Source organism: Cynocephalus volans, chromosome 7, assembly GCF_027409185.1.
Source record: "Cynocephalus volans isolate mCynVol1 chromosome 7, mCynVol1.pri, whole genome shotgun sequence".
Classification (NCBI taxonomy): domain Eukaryota; kingdom Metazoa; phylum Chordata; class Mammalia; order Dermoptera; family Cynocephalidae; genus Cynocephalus; species Cynocephalus volans.
The window spans coordinates 91,911,962-91,927,676 of NC_084466.1; the positions used below are offsets into that span (position 1 = coordinate 91,911,962).

At 44.6% G+C, this 15,715-nt stretch overlaps 2 protein-coding genes across 3 annotated transcripts in view; one reads left to right on the forward strand and one right to left on the reverse strand.

Annotated features, from left to right (window-relative positions):
* Positions 1-2,376: 2,376 nt before the first annotated feature.
* Positions 2,377-9,106, reverse strand: RPS24 (ribosomal protein S24). Its single transcript, XM_063102104.1, has 7 exons — positions 9,088-9,106; positions 7,506-7,571; positions 7,208-7,417; positions 5,362-5,472; positions 4,708-4,725; positions 2,867-2,888; positions 2,377-2,461 (listed from the first exon to the last, which is right to left on the reverse strand). The coding sequence occupies exons 1-5, from the start codon at positions 9,088-9,090 to the stop codon at positions 4,720-4,722; spliced, it is 396 nt and encodes a 131-aa protein (XP_062958174.1). The 5' UTR covers positions 9,091-9,106; the 3' UTR covers positions 2,377-2,461; positions 2,867-2,888; positions 4,708-4,719.
* A 1,918-nt stretch (positions 9,107-11,024) lies between these two features.
* The window catches only part of POLR3A (RNA polymerase III subunit A), a 42,727-nt gene continuing 38,036 nt past the window's right edge, over positions 11,025-15,715 (forward strand). For both annotated transcript variants that reach the window (XM_063101937.1, XM_063101938.1), the window contains exons 1-5: positions 11,025-11,181; positions 13,867-14,002; positions 14,279-14,416; positions 14,881-15,052; positions 15,330-15,484. In XM_063101937.1, coding sequence (XP_062958007.1) covers positions 11,138-11,181; positions 13,867-14,002; positions 14,279-14,416; positions 14,881-15,052; positions 15,330-15,484 — 645 coding nt within the window. In that variant the 5' untranslated portion in view covers positions 11,025-11,137. The remainder of the gene's footprint in view (positions 11,182-13,866; positions 14,003-14,278; positions 14,417-14,880; positions 15,053-15,329; positions 15,485-15,715) is intronic.

Consider the following 15,715-nt stretch of genomic DNA (forward strand, 5'->3'; position numbering starts at 1 on the left):
CTCCAAGAATCCCCAAGTTCAACAGCACAATTGTCCACAATTTAAAGCGAGTTCCTGCAAGTCCTAGCTTCCTGTCACACAGTTACTTAGCACTACAGTTTCCAAACTGTCCTCACAGATGCTACGTCCTCTCAGCCTCAAAACAGCCTGAGTCAGGGCAGCAGGGCAGGTACCCTTGGGAGCGCCAATTTAAAGAGAAGTTAACCCAAACAAGGGACCAAGTGACTTCCCCCAAAATACCCAGATGGACTAGTCGGAAGACAGGCGTGGGGGGGGTTGGGGGGGGGGACACGAGACCATAGAGCAAGTAGATGAGGGTGCAGGCCGGCTGTTAGAATAAAGAACACCTATCCTGAAGGACACATCCAACATTCTAACCCTGTCAACTGTCATCACAGTGGAAGGTGGGCCACTATCGCTTCTTCTTGTATTTCAAGAGGCTGGAAATCCAGATCTTTACCTAAAATTTGCCAAGTTTCCAAATGCTAGGCTTAATAAAGGCAAGACTGCCAGTTTGGCTTCTGTAATATTCCAGCCCAATCAGTTTCCCTGTAAAAATGGGCCCAGCCCAAGCTCATCATAGTTCGCTTCTCCAAAGTGGCTACTGGCTGAATGACTGCTGGCTCTGCCCTCCCTAAGCACAGCCTAATAGAAACGCCTGTCTTGCGACCTTGATGCCAACTTTCACTCCACTCAGCTCTCTGCAGTTGTACCCTATGTCTTTCCGTCAGCCCAATACCCCACTCCATGAAAACCACATTCTACCCTTCAGTTCTCACTCCACTGCTTCCACTGGCCCTGCTCCTAAATTCATGACCAGAAGGAGCTTCCTCCTGGCCCTGTCCCAGGCCAGCCCCAAGCCAACTTCTCCTAGCAGCACTCCCAGGTCCTCACCCCATCCTGCCCACCCCCCCCCCCCCCCAAGGACTTCTCTGCTCGTCCCCTTGCTCAGTCACAGGAGACCGCATCTCTTGCTGCAACCTCTGCTGCCTCCAGGGAGGACCTTTGGCCTCCATGCACTGCTCATCTGAAAATGATCACCTCAACTTCTCCATGCCACCACTTTGGGGAAGACTGAAGCTCACAGGCCGAATGCCCCACTCTTCCACTTTCCTTACCAGTAGGCTACCCAATTTCACTTCCTGGTCCTAGCAAGAGACCCCACAGGGCCATGGGTACCACAAACCAAGTGTGCAGCCTCAGCAGAGCCACAAACAGTAACCACCAAGCACCCTAGGGCCAGCAGGTTTAGCCCCATGACCTACCTGTCCACATCCCTGCCCTCCAGCCTGTATGTTCTTCAGACAAGGGCTCTCACATGCTCCCCAAAATGGCCCACCACTCTTCCTTACTGCAACCCCCATACCCCTTCTCCTTCCATGATTATTGCTTTTTCCTAGGCCTTTCATGCCCCACCAACCAGATGTTTCCTACTGCTCTACAGCTTTCCATCCAGACATGGTTCTTAGTAGGATTTACAAGCTTGACTCCAGATGGACCCACCTAAGGTGCAAACCAAATAAACATGACCAAAGAAACAGTAACCTAAACCCATAAGGCATTAATGACTCCCCATCCCCACCGCAAATACTCAAGCACTCCAACTCATACTCCCTTCTCTAGAAAGACACTTCTACCCACCCAGTAATCCTAAAATATGCCCTCCTCAAATCTCCTGACCCCATACAACTGACCAACAACCCATTGTTTAGACTCTTAACGCTGATGCCTGAAAAAGCCAATCTGAGAATCAGCATTTGACAAAGCAGCATAGATAACCTACAATGTTTCATGAAAAAGCAGCAGATACCCCTCAATGTATCATAAAAATCAAGAACAATCAGATGACTATTTACCAAGCAATCATACACTACACCTAAATATTCATTAGACTAGAGCCTCTCTCAAATTCCCCACTCATAAAAACTCATTCCCTATAGGCACAAGCCCACGACACACATTAAGAAATACATAACAGGTAAATGATGACAATGTGATCAAGCACTTTTAATTTCCATTGAGGCCAGCAAGCAGCTTTTTAAGTAACAAGAGCTAAGTTGAGATCTAGGAAGACCAAAGAGGGATTCGGATTTCAAGCGTCTCTTTTAGAGACCAACCAACTGCACTGATGGCGAATATTAACATGACCACACCAGACTGGCCCTATATGCTCCCTCCCACATTGCTGATACCCCATACCTGACATCTTCATCAGGTATAACAGGGAAGGGCAAACACCACCCCATTACACCAAGTTTCCACTGAATGCTTAATGGAACATGTGAACTTGGGTAGCAATTTAAATCTGCAGTAACAGCAGACTAATGTCATAACACACCCCAGTTAACTTCAAATATACATCAAACCAGACACAAGAAAGTTTTTTTACAATTTATTAGTCCTCTTGTGAAAACATCACAAAATTATCACAGATGAAGTCATTGCAGAATCTTTACTCCTTCTGTGAATCAGAAGAAAAAAGTTTAGTCAGCAACTGCTTTCAAAATTCTTTAAAAATTAAACTTCAATATGTTCAACAAACTCTGACAAAACTAATGACACTCATGCAGAACAAATATTAGTAACCTAGAATCAAGTTACATTTGTGTGAGCATAACACAATATAACAACAAAAAATAAAATTTATGAATACCCAAGTTAGGGATATAACAAAGAACAGGTTAAATATTACTAAATTCTAAAAAACAATCAAAGAAACAAAAAAACCCTTATCACTGTTAGTATTTTAAGAGGTTACAACTCCTCAAAGCATTGGTAAATCCAACATTTCACATGATCTACTTTTAAACCATTGCATGATTAGACCATACAGTCTAGTCATCTAAATTAAATGCTTGAATTATACCTGTTATCCAATCTCCAGCTCACTGAATCAGTGGCACGGAAGGGAAAAAGGAAGAGGAAAAAAGGAAAAGAAACACTTCATTAATAGTCCCTTTTCAAACTCCAAAATAATTTGCATTTAGATGCATGCAATCAGATAATTTAAAGATGACCATTTTTTTGCAATTGTAAACAGAGCACTCCTTAGACACAGTCATTGATTTTATTCCTCCAAATTCTGAGAACACCTTGCCTGATTACTGCAGTTTTAATGCAAACAAGGTGGCATGACTGTACAATGAAGAGATCATTATGTCAATGTGGTACCAGTCCAGGCTGCCATTGCACTGTGCAGGTAAGTGCACGTACCTGAGCCTCGGCCCTTCTGCTGGCAGACCTGGGAATCACCAAATGCTGAAGTCTAATTTAACCTCAATGGGAGAGCTCTAAATGATCAGACAAGTCTTGTAAAGGCTGTCTCAACTAAACACTTTAAAAGCCACCATTCACAGCCACAAAAGTAGTACAAATTAGCATTTAAAAAGAGGCAGAATATAGCTGAAGTAAAAATGTTAAAATTGCTCTTCAAATATGAGACTACTTATGCCTTAGTTAAAAAAACTCCATTGCACCCAAAAAGTGAAAACAAATACCAATTCTAACACCTGAAAAAACTGAATTCAAAGGAACGTTACTATGCCTGACATTCTTTTGGAGCCACAGAGTACATGTGGTCATTTATGCATTCATTTTCCAACTGGCTTTTCAGAGCAGTGCTAGTGAGATGCACCAGTGCAACATGAAGCATGAATATGGTGGCTCAGGTCCCCACAGGGGACCCTCTACACATGGACTTGAAGGCTGAGCACTAACAGGTGGGCTGAATGAAGAAAAGAATGGATGTGTTAAATGTCCTTTTAGGCCGAGGTCAAAGGACAAATTTTGACTATTTCTGCAGCTTCTGTCAACAGGTATAATCCTCACAAACAGGGAGCAGTTCTAAGCAGTGAGAGGTTCCGCTGACAGTTCACCCATTACTGCTAACTACGTGGTACCAGGACGTCAATGTGATGCCTGGGCAGGCAATACCAAGTTTCTGGCCTTGCTTGGCAGGAAGTCACTGAAAAAGGAAGCCACAGGGGCAGTGGGCACAATGTCTCACAATCCTAATCCCCCCACCACCCCACTCTTAGCCTTCTTTACAAGTTACAGATTTAGACGACTCAAATGTGCAAAATGTGTCTAGAAAGCAGTAGTGGACCATTCTGACCAAATGCTAGGGAAATGCTTTTCTGTCTTATCTATCAAAGGCTTTGATGTGAATATACAATTATCTCCATAATTTTTATTAAAAAAGAAAAAAAGAAAACCAGAGACTAAGTATTAAGAAGCAATGGAAATGGTAAAAGGCAGCTCTGAGTGGCTGCTACCAGGACAGAGGCTTTACCAGATTTCATGGACCAGTTTATTACCAGAGCTGCCAGGGAACTGTCTCATGGTTCCAGAGAGGAAGACTGCTCAGTGGATGATAGGGCCCTTCCCAAGCCCAGTGTTAACTAAAGCCTAAAGCCATGATTCTCTGAGACACAGCATTTCCCAGGTGCATTTTAAAAGGTGCCTGTTTGGTAGAGTACCCACCTTTCTCCAATGAGTCACTTCACCACATAACATGCACTTTTGAGTTTCCAAAACAAACCTGATTAAAAGTTTTCCTCCTTTGCTTGTAATACACTATTTTAAAACATAGCACTGGCATTATAATAGACCATACTATAAAACTGTTGTTCTAAGCCAACATGCAAAGCATCAAAGCAAACTCAGTGAAGGTGATGCATCCCCACACCGTGCTCACAATCTCAGTACCTGCTAGACACTTCATTTCTGATGAACAAGAAATCCAAGAAAGTAGAGGGAAAAGGCAAAAAAAAAGTTCACAAAACACTTTATTATTTGTTAATTTAACAACCCAACACCTTAATTCCATCCAACTATCTATAGCTACTAAAGCTGGTAAAAAGCAGCTTACCATTAAAATCACTTAAAATCACTTAAAATCTTGGCTAACTGGAGAGAGGAGCAATTCAGAGATCTCAGCTGCCTCTCCAGGATGCCAGGAAAACATGGGCCACATTGATCCAACTGCCTCTTAAACCAGTGTCCATGTTAAGAAAATAAGTTAAATCTCAGGGAATGAGACCTGCTCCCCTTTTAATAGTCTATGCCAATTAACAATAAAAGGAAAACTTTTTGATAGGGCTTGAAAGGTACCCATCAGGATCACTGCACCAATGTGGCCCCATGTTGTTAATCTGTGAGCTGCTGAGGGGTGGGCCAAGCTACTCTACTGAGGAGATAAAATACTACTATGCTACATAGCTTCTCAAACACATTACCTTCTGTAATCCAGGAGGAGGAAGAGAAGAAACATTAAGAAGGGTTATTAAGAAGACAAACCCTCCCTTCTAGAAACTAAAGACCTACAATGGAAGACATTTCTGTATTTTCCTTGAACTATACCTTTTTGCCAGCACCAACATTGGCCTTTGCAGTCCCCCTGACTTTCTTCATTCTGTTCTTGCGTTCCTTTCGCTGTTTTCTTGAGGTCTTTTTCTTCTCATACAAGCCATGCTGAAGGAGAAAGGAATGTCTAGGTGACTCATCATTACCCACTACCTTAGTAGGAAAATCAACCAAGTTAGACCTTAAGAAACACAGCTGTCCACCAAAATGTTTAACAATGTGGGCTGTCTGTGCTAGAACAGAAAGGATCATCAAATCAAGAAATACTAAATATAGAATAAGGTCCCAAGAAACAGTCTAATCGGCGCTCCCTGAAAGGGAAGCTCAGGGGACTGGCTGTTACTGTCTAGCCTTGAGTGCACAGCTCACTGGGTTCCTACCCTTTTCCTTTTTGTACTACCAAGATACCTCCCAACTGGCTTCCCTTCAGAGTCTTTTCCCATTTCAACTCCCCATTACTCCCTAAAGACAGAGAAGCTTCTATCAGCTCTCTGCTGAGCAGCATGTTCACTGCTCCCCTTTCTGATCCTCCACACTGGTTCCTGATACATTGCAGATGCTGTGAGACGTGGCTGTACTCACTTCAGATAACCGGTCAAGGCCCTTTTTATGGGCCATGCAAGCACTCACTTCAAAGACATCTGAACCATCCTTTTATCTTTGAATTTTAGAAGCTCGTGTCCTTGGACACTCAGCGGCAACATAAATGAACCCAGTTTAATGTAATGTACTTTGTTTTCACGTGTCTGCGTTAATTCATTTTAATCTATTGTAATCTCCTTCATGACGCCTTTTAGAAGAGACCATCAGTGTTATTTTTTTTTTAATTTGGCCACAAATCCATTAATAAAGCTTGACACATTTTGTTGTTAAAAAAAGACAAAAGCCTTTACCAAGAGCTTCCCCACCATGGAGATTCCAACCTACTCATCTTCACTCTGCCCACCTTTGCACTTGCTGTTCCTGCTGCCTAGAAAACTGTTTCCAAATTTTTACAAAGGTTGCAGCTTCACTGTCACCTCAGAAAGGCCTTCCCAAAACACCCAATTAAAAATAGCACAGAGCCCATCTACCACGCCAGCCGAATTTCCCTCACGGCCACTGTATGGTAAGATTAATCTTACAGCAGGGAGTAAAAATGCGTGAAAAGTGGAAAGACAAAAGAAAGCATTTCGAGGTAATAATATTTGTTTACTAGAATGCAAGCTAGGGAACTTGCCCAGTTCACTGTTGTTGTTCACTGTTAAGTGTTTGGTACTCAGTAAAAGATCAAAGACCTTTTGGGGTTCCAGGCTACGTACAGGGTTAGATCCAAACTCAGAATTTGGTATTTAAGGACCTCACTGAATTTGGTGCCAGGTTACCTTTCCAAACTCACCCCTCTCCTTGCCCTCTGGAAAACAACCCTTACCCCTAGCCTTTATCCATGAGCACTATTTTACCTGTCCTTCTGAACCCAGCTCAAATGCCACTGACTCCAATTTTGAACCCTCATATTCTATGTGTGCATTTATCAAAGAACCTTTTTTTTTTTTTTTTTTTTTTTTTTGTGACCGGTAAGGGGATCGTAACCCTTGGCTTGGTGTCGCCTGCACCGCGCTCAGCCAGTGAGGGCACCGGCCATCCCAACCGGTGGCCTCGGCGCTCCCAGCGCCGCACTCAGCCGAGTGAGCCACGGGGTTGGCCCTATCAAAGAACCTTTTCTCTTAACTCCGATAGAGTTCCTTATGTGTCTATAATGTATGCTATCCCTCCCCAAACATACATTCTACTACACCCACAATATATTGCTATTAAACAAAAAAAGTCTTCAGCAGCTGTTTAACAAATGAAAAACACCTACTCTTGCGAGTCTGTGTTTAGGTTCATTTTTCTTTGCATAATCCAAGGAATCGTAAATCATGCCAAAGCCAGTTGTCTTGCCACCACCAAAATGTGTTCTGAATCCAAACACAAAGATGACATCTGGTGTGGTCTTGTACATTTTGGCTAGTTTTTCCCGAATTTCTGTCTTAGGTACTGTTGCCTTCCCAGGGTGAAGAACGTCAATGACCTAATAAGAAACATCAAGTTTAGTGTTATTATAATGAAACATACCTTTAAAACAAACAATGACCAAACTTTGATGTGCCCTTCCTTACCATTTGTTTCCTCTGAAGTAGTCGGTTGGTCATGAACTTCCTGGTCCGGATAGTTACTGTGTCATTCTGAAAACATAGCACACTAGTTAATAAAACTACTACTACTCTACCCTGTCCAACTCGGTAGTCACCAGCCATGTGGCTAATTAAATTAATTAAAATTAAATAACATTTAAAATGCAATTCTTCAGTTGCAGTAGCCACACTTCAGGTGTTCAAGAGCCATATCGGCTAATAGCTTCATTAAGAAGGAAAAGGCACAAATCCCCATCTCCTTCAACCAACTTACCACAGTGCCAAACTTACAGGACACACTAACACATAAAGTACCAAGAAAATGCACTCAACAGTTTTGTGTTAATCAGTAAATCTTACTTCACTTTCTAAGTTATGGGTATCACTCTGGAGCAGGGTTTCTCAACCTCAGCACTACTAATTACTTTGGTCTGGACAACTCTATGTGACAATGAAAAATGTTTCCAGACTTGACCAACTGTGCCCCTGAGGGCACGAAATCACTCCCAGTTGAAAACCACTTCTCTGGAGTACAACTACTGTGGCGCATGCGTTACACTCACAGAACCACATTTATAACGTTCTGCACAAATCTAACACAAATAAACGTTACACTCACTACCTGCATGTAATCTACCCTTCTTGAATAGCCAACAGAGTTCACATGAAAACGGTATTCCCTTCTGAATGACCCGACAGCTCTCTTTTACTCAACAACTATCAAGGAATATGAACACCAAGCAAGCCTACGTTAAAACAGAACCGTTTTATCAAAACGGGTGGGGGAGCTTTCACAGCAGCTCCTGACTTGCTAGACTTCTTAACATTCCAGTTTGAGAAACCACACAAATTAAATTCACTTCGGGGCCGGCCCGTGGCTCACTTGGGAGAGCGTGGTGCTGACAACACCAAGTCAAGGATTAAGATCCCCTGGCCAGTCATCTTTTAAATAAATAAATAAAATTCACTTCGGTGGTACTCAATTCTTGAGACTAAAGAAGGAAAAGATTGCGTGCAGGTGGAGTGGAGTGAAAAATGGTTGCTGATACCCTAAGAGTGGAGCTAAGTAGTCGTGACTCAGGACACGCCCACCTGTCGGTGGCATCCCTTTCCAGGGCCTCAGTTTCTCCAACTTGAAACAAGTGGATCCGTTCAGCTGACAAGTGTTCTCGCCGCAACCCGCCCGGGCGCTGCCGGCACCTTCTTCAGCTCTCGGGCTGCGATCACCTGCAAACTGCCCATCCCAACTTGTGACTGCGGGCGAGACGTGCATCCTACTGTCTACCCCAACCCTATCCACTGTGCTCCACGAGGCAGACAAGAGCAGCAGCTGCTCCGCAGTCCCCAGGCACTGGAGCCCGAAGCCCGGCGTGTCCGGGTCGGCAGCGCAGCCCGCCAGCCCCGACACCCAGCCAGCGGCTCCGGAGCCCTCGACAACCGGCCTCCGTCAGACACGGCCAACAAAGAGCAACCGAGCTGCGGGCGGCTGTAGCTCAGACGGCAGGGCCCGGGGGAGATGGATGGCTCTGATATGCGACGGATGCCTGCCCAGGCCGGGGAGACTCACCATGATGGCGGCCTACGCTCGGGAAGTCAAGGAGGAAAAGAGGACCGTTCTTCGCCGGCCAATCATATCAACGCGCACGGAAGGACCCCGGGAAGCGCCGGCGTGGGGGCGTGGCCCTGGCTGCGAGGGTAACCACACCAATGCCTGATTGAAAATGTCTAAGACCACGCCTCGTCGGCCTTTGGCCACACCCCTGGGATTTCTGGACTGGCCTATCCGGAGGCGGAACAGCCCAGGCCAAAACTAGGTTTACTCAAGCACGTGTTCAATCTCGGTTCAATTCGTTTTGTGGAATTGTCCGTACTTAGAAATCTGGCAAACCAGATTGCAGTTTAAATTGCCTTCATCTCTCGAGTAGGCTCCTCATTTTACCGCTCGGGAAACTGCCCAAACCCTGACTCAAAATCTTTGTTATTTCAAGTACACAACACTGCCCGTTTTATTCTATTATTCGTAAGTATTACTTATTGAGACTTCAATGGTGATTCTCTGATTAAAAATTTTTAAAACTAACTTGTATTTTTCTGCAAGTTTTAGCCCTCACACAGGATGAGCTTTTCATAGGTATTTGCTTGTTCCAGAAGTTTTGTTTGCTTAAAGTGAAGCAGACATGTACAGTTAAAGAATGTAAGTGTGCGTATTCCACGAGAAACATGAGAAAGAACTTCCCAGGGGGTGGTGTGGACGAGCAGGTGCCGGCTTTGAGGGCAGCTGCCCTGTATTCTTCAGAATTTTAAGAATAGTTAATATTCATCGAGTGAGTGCTGTGAGCCTGTTACATTCTGATTACTTTTACCTTCGTTTTGCCATTTAATCTTCCCACAAACTCTAAGAAACGGGTTACCTATTACTTCTCTTCTAGGTGAGGACACTAGGACACAATGGTGTTAAATAATTTTCCCAAGGTAACTACTTTTAAGTGGTTGTGATTCCAGAACCTTCACTCTTAACCTCTAGATAAGTCACTCATCCGAATCTTGTTGGTATAATATTGCCAACATTACTCCAAGGATTTTAAGTGACTGACTACTGAAATAGATTAGTAAAACCTGATTTGCTTTGCTGTTTTTTGTCTGTGACATATGTGTTTTACTAGTGGGGGTCCTTGGCATCTGAAAATGAGATAGCATCCCTTCTTAAAATTCAAAGATGTTGAGACACTTTGTTGGGTTCTGTTCAGAGTTTCTCACAAATAGTGAGGAATTAGTTCCAGGCTCTGAACCCTGTAGTGGTGTCATTTCCTTACCAGTCTCGTGCACTAAGTTATCACTCTAGGATCACCTTCCACGAGTTGTCACAGACTGTAGGCAAGCAATTTATTTCTTCAATACAAGTATATGAATGATCTTCTTTTCCGTTTTCCCCTCATCTTGTTTCCCTAGCTCATCGTGGCTCAGGTTTTGCTCTAAACTGACAGATTTTCAGCTTGTTTTTGTAGTCAAGAATATAAGTGTAATTCTTTCTTTTTTCCAAAATAACTTTATGAACTGGAGGTTCATGTGCGGCTGTGTTTTCTGCCCTGTTCATTTCCCTTGTAGGTCATCCGGATGATGCCCTCTGTTCCCTGGGCAGGTTCATTTTAGCCTCCCGCTTCCCTTAAGCATTTAGAAGCTCTTAATTTAGATTGTATTGATGTTGATGATGACGATTCTACATTTCATGCAATGTTTGTCTCTCTGACTGTCTAAAAGCCCTTAGGCAAAGGGTTGTACAATAGTTTCTCTGCCAGTGTCTAAAGACCTGGAGAAACGGATCAGAAATGGGATTTTTAAAGTATAGCGCAGGCCTCGGTGCAGTTTCAAGCGGGCGCCGTCAGGTGGCAGTGTAGGGAGAGGGCAAACAGCAGCTTGCCCGGAACCTCTCTTGACAAACAGACGCGCTGGCGAGTAGCGGAAGAGGAAGGAGACACGTGGGATAGCCTACGGTGGCCGAGCGGATGCTGTAAATGCGTTACCCCCGAGTCAAGAAGCACCACCGGGAGGTGCGGGAAGCATCGTTTCTGTAATCCGACCTCTCGAGTCCCGAGGAGGGCGCCCCGGCAGCCGTCACCATGGTGAAGGAGCAGTTCCGGGAGACGGACGTGGCCAAGAAAATGTAAGACGGAACAGGAGTGGCCAGAGGGTGGAGAAATGAGGGGCAGAGGGGTCCGAGATCAGGAGTCCCGGATCTCGAAGGGTCAGAGGTGAGGGACCATTGGAAAGGGAGGGTCAGGAACCAGCAGAAGGTGTGACCAAGGCTCAGAAGTACCTGAGTAGGTCAGAGGGCGTGGTCAGGCCAAGGGAATGTCAGACCGTGGGGGTCCCTGGATGTGGGCGGAGGAGGCGGAAAGGCCTGAGCCTTGGCGAAGCGGGCACGCGGGGCCGAAGCTCGAGTTCTCCCGAAGTCATCCGATGACCTCTCTTTCAGCGACTCTTTCCACAGCTGCAGCAAGGAGAGCAACCTGGGGCGGGGACTCCAGACACGGAGGCAGTATTCCTTGACCAAAAGGACGGGGTTGCCAGCTAGAAAGCCGTAGGACGGGCAGATGGATGACACTCAAAAATGAAGCTGCTAGTCCCGGCGTTCTCCTTCGGAGCTTATTTACTAGGACGTGGCCATTTCTTAGAGTTCTCAGTAGAAAAATCAATCCGTCGTTCTTGCAGCAGACACTGGGGAGGGTACTGTGTGCTAGGCCTGGAGTTGGGCACTAAAGATACTACATGTATAAGACCTTTGCTGCCTAGTCTCGTTGGAGAAGGTGGACAAGTCAATGTTGGGTATGACAAGTGCCGCGGCAGTGGTAGGCATAGTGGGTTCTGAGAGCACCTGATAGGTCCAGGCAGAAGACAGACCAAACCAGACCGAACATCCTACTTCAAGGAGCATACTAGAGGGAGAGAGAGTGGGTGATGAGAAGGAAGCAGGAGGCCTGAATCTATGTTAAGGAGTCGTTTTGCAGGCAGTGAGGAACCTTTGAACGACTTTAAACAGGGAGTGTCTTTTTTTTTTTTTTTTTTTTAAGTGACCATTAAGAGGATCTTAACCTTTGGCATGGTGTTGTCAGCACCACGCTCTCCCAAGTGAACCATCCGGCCATCCATATATAGGTTTCTGAACTCATGGCCTTGGTGTTATCAACACCACACTCTTCCAAGTGAGCCATGGTCTGGCCCGGGAGTGTCTTGACAATAGTTTTCCTTCTGAAAGATCTCTTGATTCACAGGGGAAAGGATTAGAGGTAGGGAGACCTCATAGGCCATTGCAGGGATCCAGACAGGGGATGATGATGGCTTGCACTAGTGTAGTGTCACTGGGGAAAAATGGATTTCAGAGAGGCTTAGGGAGTAAAATTGTAAGGATTGGTAGGGATGAAGATAAGGGAGAAATGGGATTGACATACAGAATTTCTCATTTGGGCAGCTGTGTGGATGGTTGCCATTCACTGGAACAGGTATCTGAGCTGGATGAATGTGGTATCCTCTCAGCTGGTATCTCCATATCCACACTGGCACCTCACACCCACCCCAGCACCTGCCCTCATTCAGATATAACATTCTCACAAAGCAGCCCACGTATTCTGTTAAAATGCAAATTAGATGTATGTCACTTTGAGCTTAAGATCCCCCAGCAGCTTTCCATTGCATTAACATTTAAATTCCCTACCATAGTACACAAGCCCTAGATGTCGTGTACCGTTAGCTTTCTATGCTCCCATATACTGGTTTTGTTTGGTTCCTTGAAAATACCAAGCTTGTGCTAGCCCTACGACCCTTACCCTAGGCATTCTCTCTACTTCCAAAGCTCGTCTTCCTGATTGTCTTATGGCTGGCTCCCTTATATAAAGAATTCATCATAAATGTCAGTTTTGCAGGGAGACTTTCTGACCACGTAACAGAGCTTCCTCAGACTCTCTATCCCACTTCACGTCATTTTAATTCTCTGCATCTATTCATTTTTATGTATCTATTTGTTTATTGTCTGTCTTTTCCGCCCTGAACTGTGAGCTCCATGTTGGCAGGGACCTTGTCTGTCTTATCTGATCTGTATCCTCAGACCCTAGGATGGTGCCAGGCACATAGTAAACACCCAATTTATTGAAAGAGTGAATGAAGGGACAGATATGGGAGAGAAAGTATTGGGGTCTGTTTTAGATATGTCGAGTATAAAGTGCCTTTGAGATATCCAAGTGGAGCTGTGTAGAAGGAGGTGTCTTTACAGGTGTCCAGTTGAGTAGAAGTAGAGATTAGACCGATGTTAATGTTATGCAAGTGAGATAATCACTCAGGAGGAATGCATACAAAAAAAAGAAAACAGGACAAGGGTTGTAACTCTAGGTAGGGCAGAGCCCCAATATTTAAGGAATGGCAGTAGAAGAAGAGTAGTCAAAAGAGACTAAAAGAGGCGCAGCCAGAGACAGGAAGAAAACTCAGAGGGTGTATGGTGTTACCAAAGCCTAGAGAAGGAAGGACTTCAAGACTGGGTGGGGGCAAAAGGGGGTGGACTGCCATTGGAACATAGAAATAAAAAGAGAACATTCTTATTCAATTAGCAGCAAGCAGGTCATTTTGGTGACATTGGTGAGCACTGTTCATTTAATGGTGAGAGTAGAAACTGGATTCCATTAGGATGAAAGGAAGTTTGTGAAGGAAAAATGGGAGAGGTTTGAATATATCTAATGCTGGTGGGGAAGAGCTTGTACAGAGAGTTGGAAGGGTAGGTTGGTTATGGTGGGCCACATATGTAATCACTGTTTTTGGCAACAGGTTTTGATGTAACTGCTCCTGTTTCTTTCCATTCCAGAAGCCACATCTGTTTTGGAATGAAGTCACCTGAGGAGATGCGCCAGCAGGCGCACATCCAGGTTGTGAGTAAGAACCTGTACAGCCAGGACAACAGCCATGCCCCTTTGCTGTATGGGGTGCTTGACCACAGGATGGTAAGGCCCTGCCCCTTTCCACTTCCTGTGTCTCAACTTGCTGAGAAATCTGGTGGCCTACCAGATTGAAGGAGCAAGGGCTTCTTTCTATTTCCCTTCTGCCCCTGCACATCTCAGACTGAGTAATCAGGCCCTCCAGCCTTCAGCAGCCGAATGTGAATACACTGCAGCTTCCCAGTTGATTCTGATGCTGAGTCACCTTGCTGGGTGTGAGGACTGGTCCCCCTTTCCTATCCAGGGGTCTCTGTTGATTGTCGGGTATGTTTTTCTCCAAAGGGTACAAGTGAGAAGGACCGACCTTGTGAAACCTGTGGGAAAAACTTGGCAGACTGTCTAGGCCACTACGGGTACATCGACCTGGAGTTGCCATGTTTTCACGTGGGCTACTTCAGAGCAGTCATAGGAATCTTACAGGTAAGCACACAGGTGCTGATTTCTAAGGCTTAAGTTCTGCAGTGACTGGTCAGGGACATCAGAGGGAGCTTAGGGATTATGAGTGGTGAGGAATACATCAAGGAGAAATTTTTATACTAAATACATAATATTTTCGTCTTGATCTATATTAAATTAGTCAAGGATTCTTTATTTTCCTTGGGAAGGTGGTAGCTATATGTTGTTAAAAATAAGAACAATAGCAATAATTCAACCAATGCAGAACAGCACAAAGAAAAAAGTAAAAGTTAACAGAAATCTCCTGCCACCAGCTGTGAGTACTGCTGACATTCTGATCAGCACATACTGCCTCTTGGTGCATGTCTGTGTAGGTTCTGTGCATGTGATCTCTCAGTTCAGTGGCTTAGACAAGAGGGTGGCATTTTACAAAGGAGAATTTTCCGTCCTCTCTTTTCCTTTTATCTATTTTGCTTAATTTTTAAAAGATGATCTGCAAAACATGCTGCCACATCATGCTGTCCCAGGAGGAGAAGAAGCAGTTTCTGGATTATCTCAAGAGGCCTGGCCTGACCTACCTTCAGAAGCGAGGACTGAAAAAGAAAATCTCTGATAAGTGCCGAAAGAAAACCATTTGCCATCACTGTGGCGCTTTTAATGGTGGGTGGAATGCCCAAAATGCTAGTGATAGCCCTTTACATCCACTCTCTTCTGTTTAGTTATTAGTTGTTACCAGTTTTATGCAGTGTTTGCATCAGCTTTTTTCCTTGTAAATTAGGCTCAAGAGCCTAGCAGCCGATGCACTGTTAGGAGATGCACCTCTCATCTTTCATCGTTGTAGCAATTTCAGTAACTTTGTTAACCAGACTACAGCCTCTGGCCAGCCTAACTAGGAACCTAATTTTTTTATTTTTGGTAAATAAATTAACTCTTTTAGGTACTGTAAAGAAGTGTGGATTACTGAAGATAATTCATGAGAAATACAAGACCAACAAAAAAGTGGTGGACCCTATTGTATCAGATTTCCTCCAGTCTTTTGAAACAGCCATCGAGCACAACAAGGAAGTAGAGCCCCTGCTGGGAAGGGCACAGGTGAGATGGTAGCTCTCCAGGAATGCTTCGTGTGACTGTGACTGTGAGGGTTTATCTGGCACAAAGCTGTATGGGGACTGGCCTTATAACTCCACTTGTTTTTGTTTTTACCTTAGTTTTTTTTTAACAGTAACAAATATTTAATTGTACAGGTTATATGTTATATTTCTCGGCCGGCCCATGGCTCACTCGGGAGAGTGCGGTGCTGATAACACCAAGGCCATGGGTTCG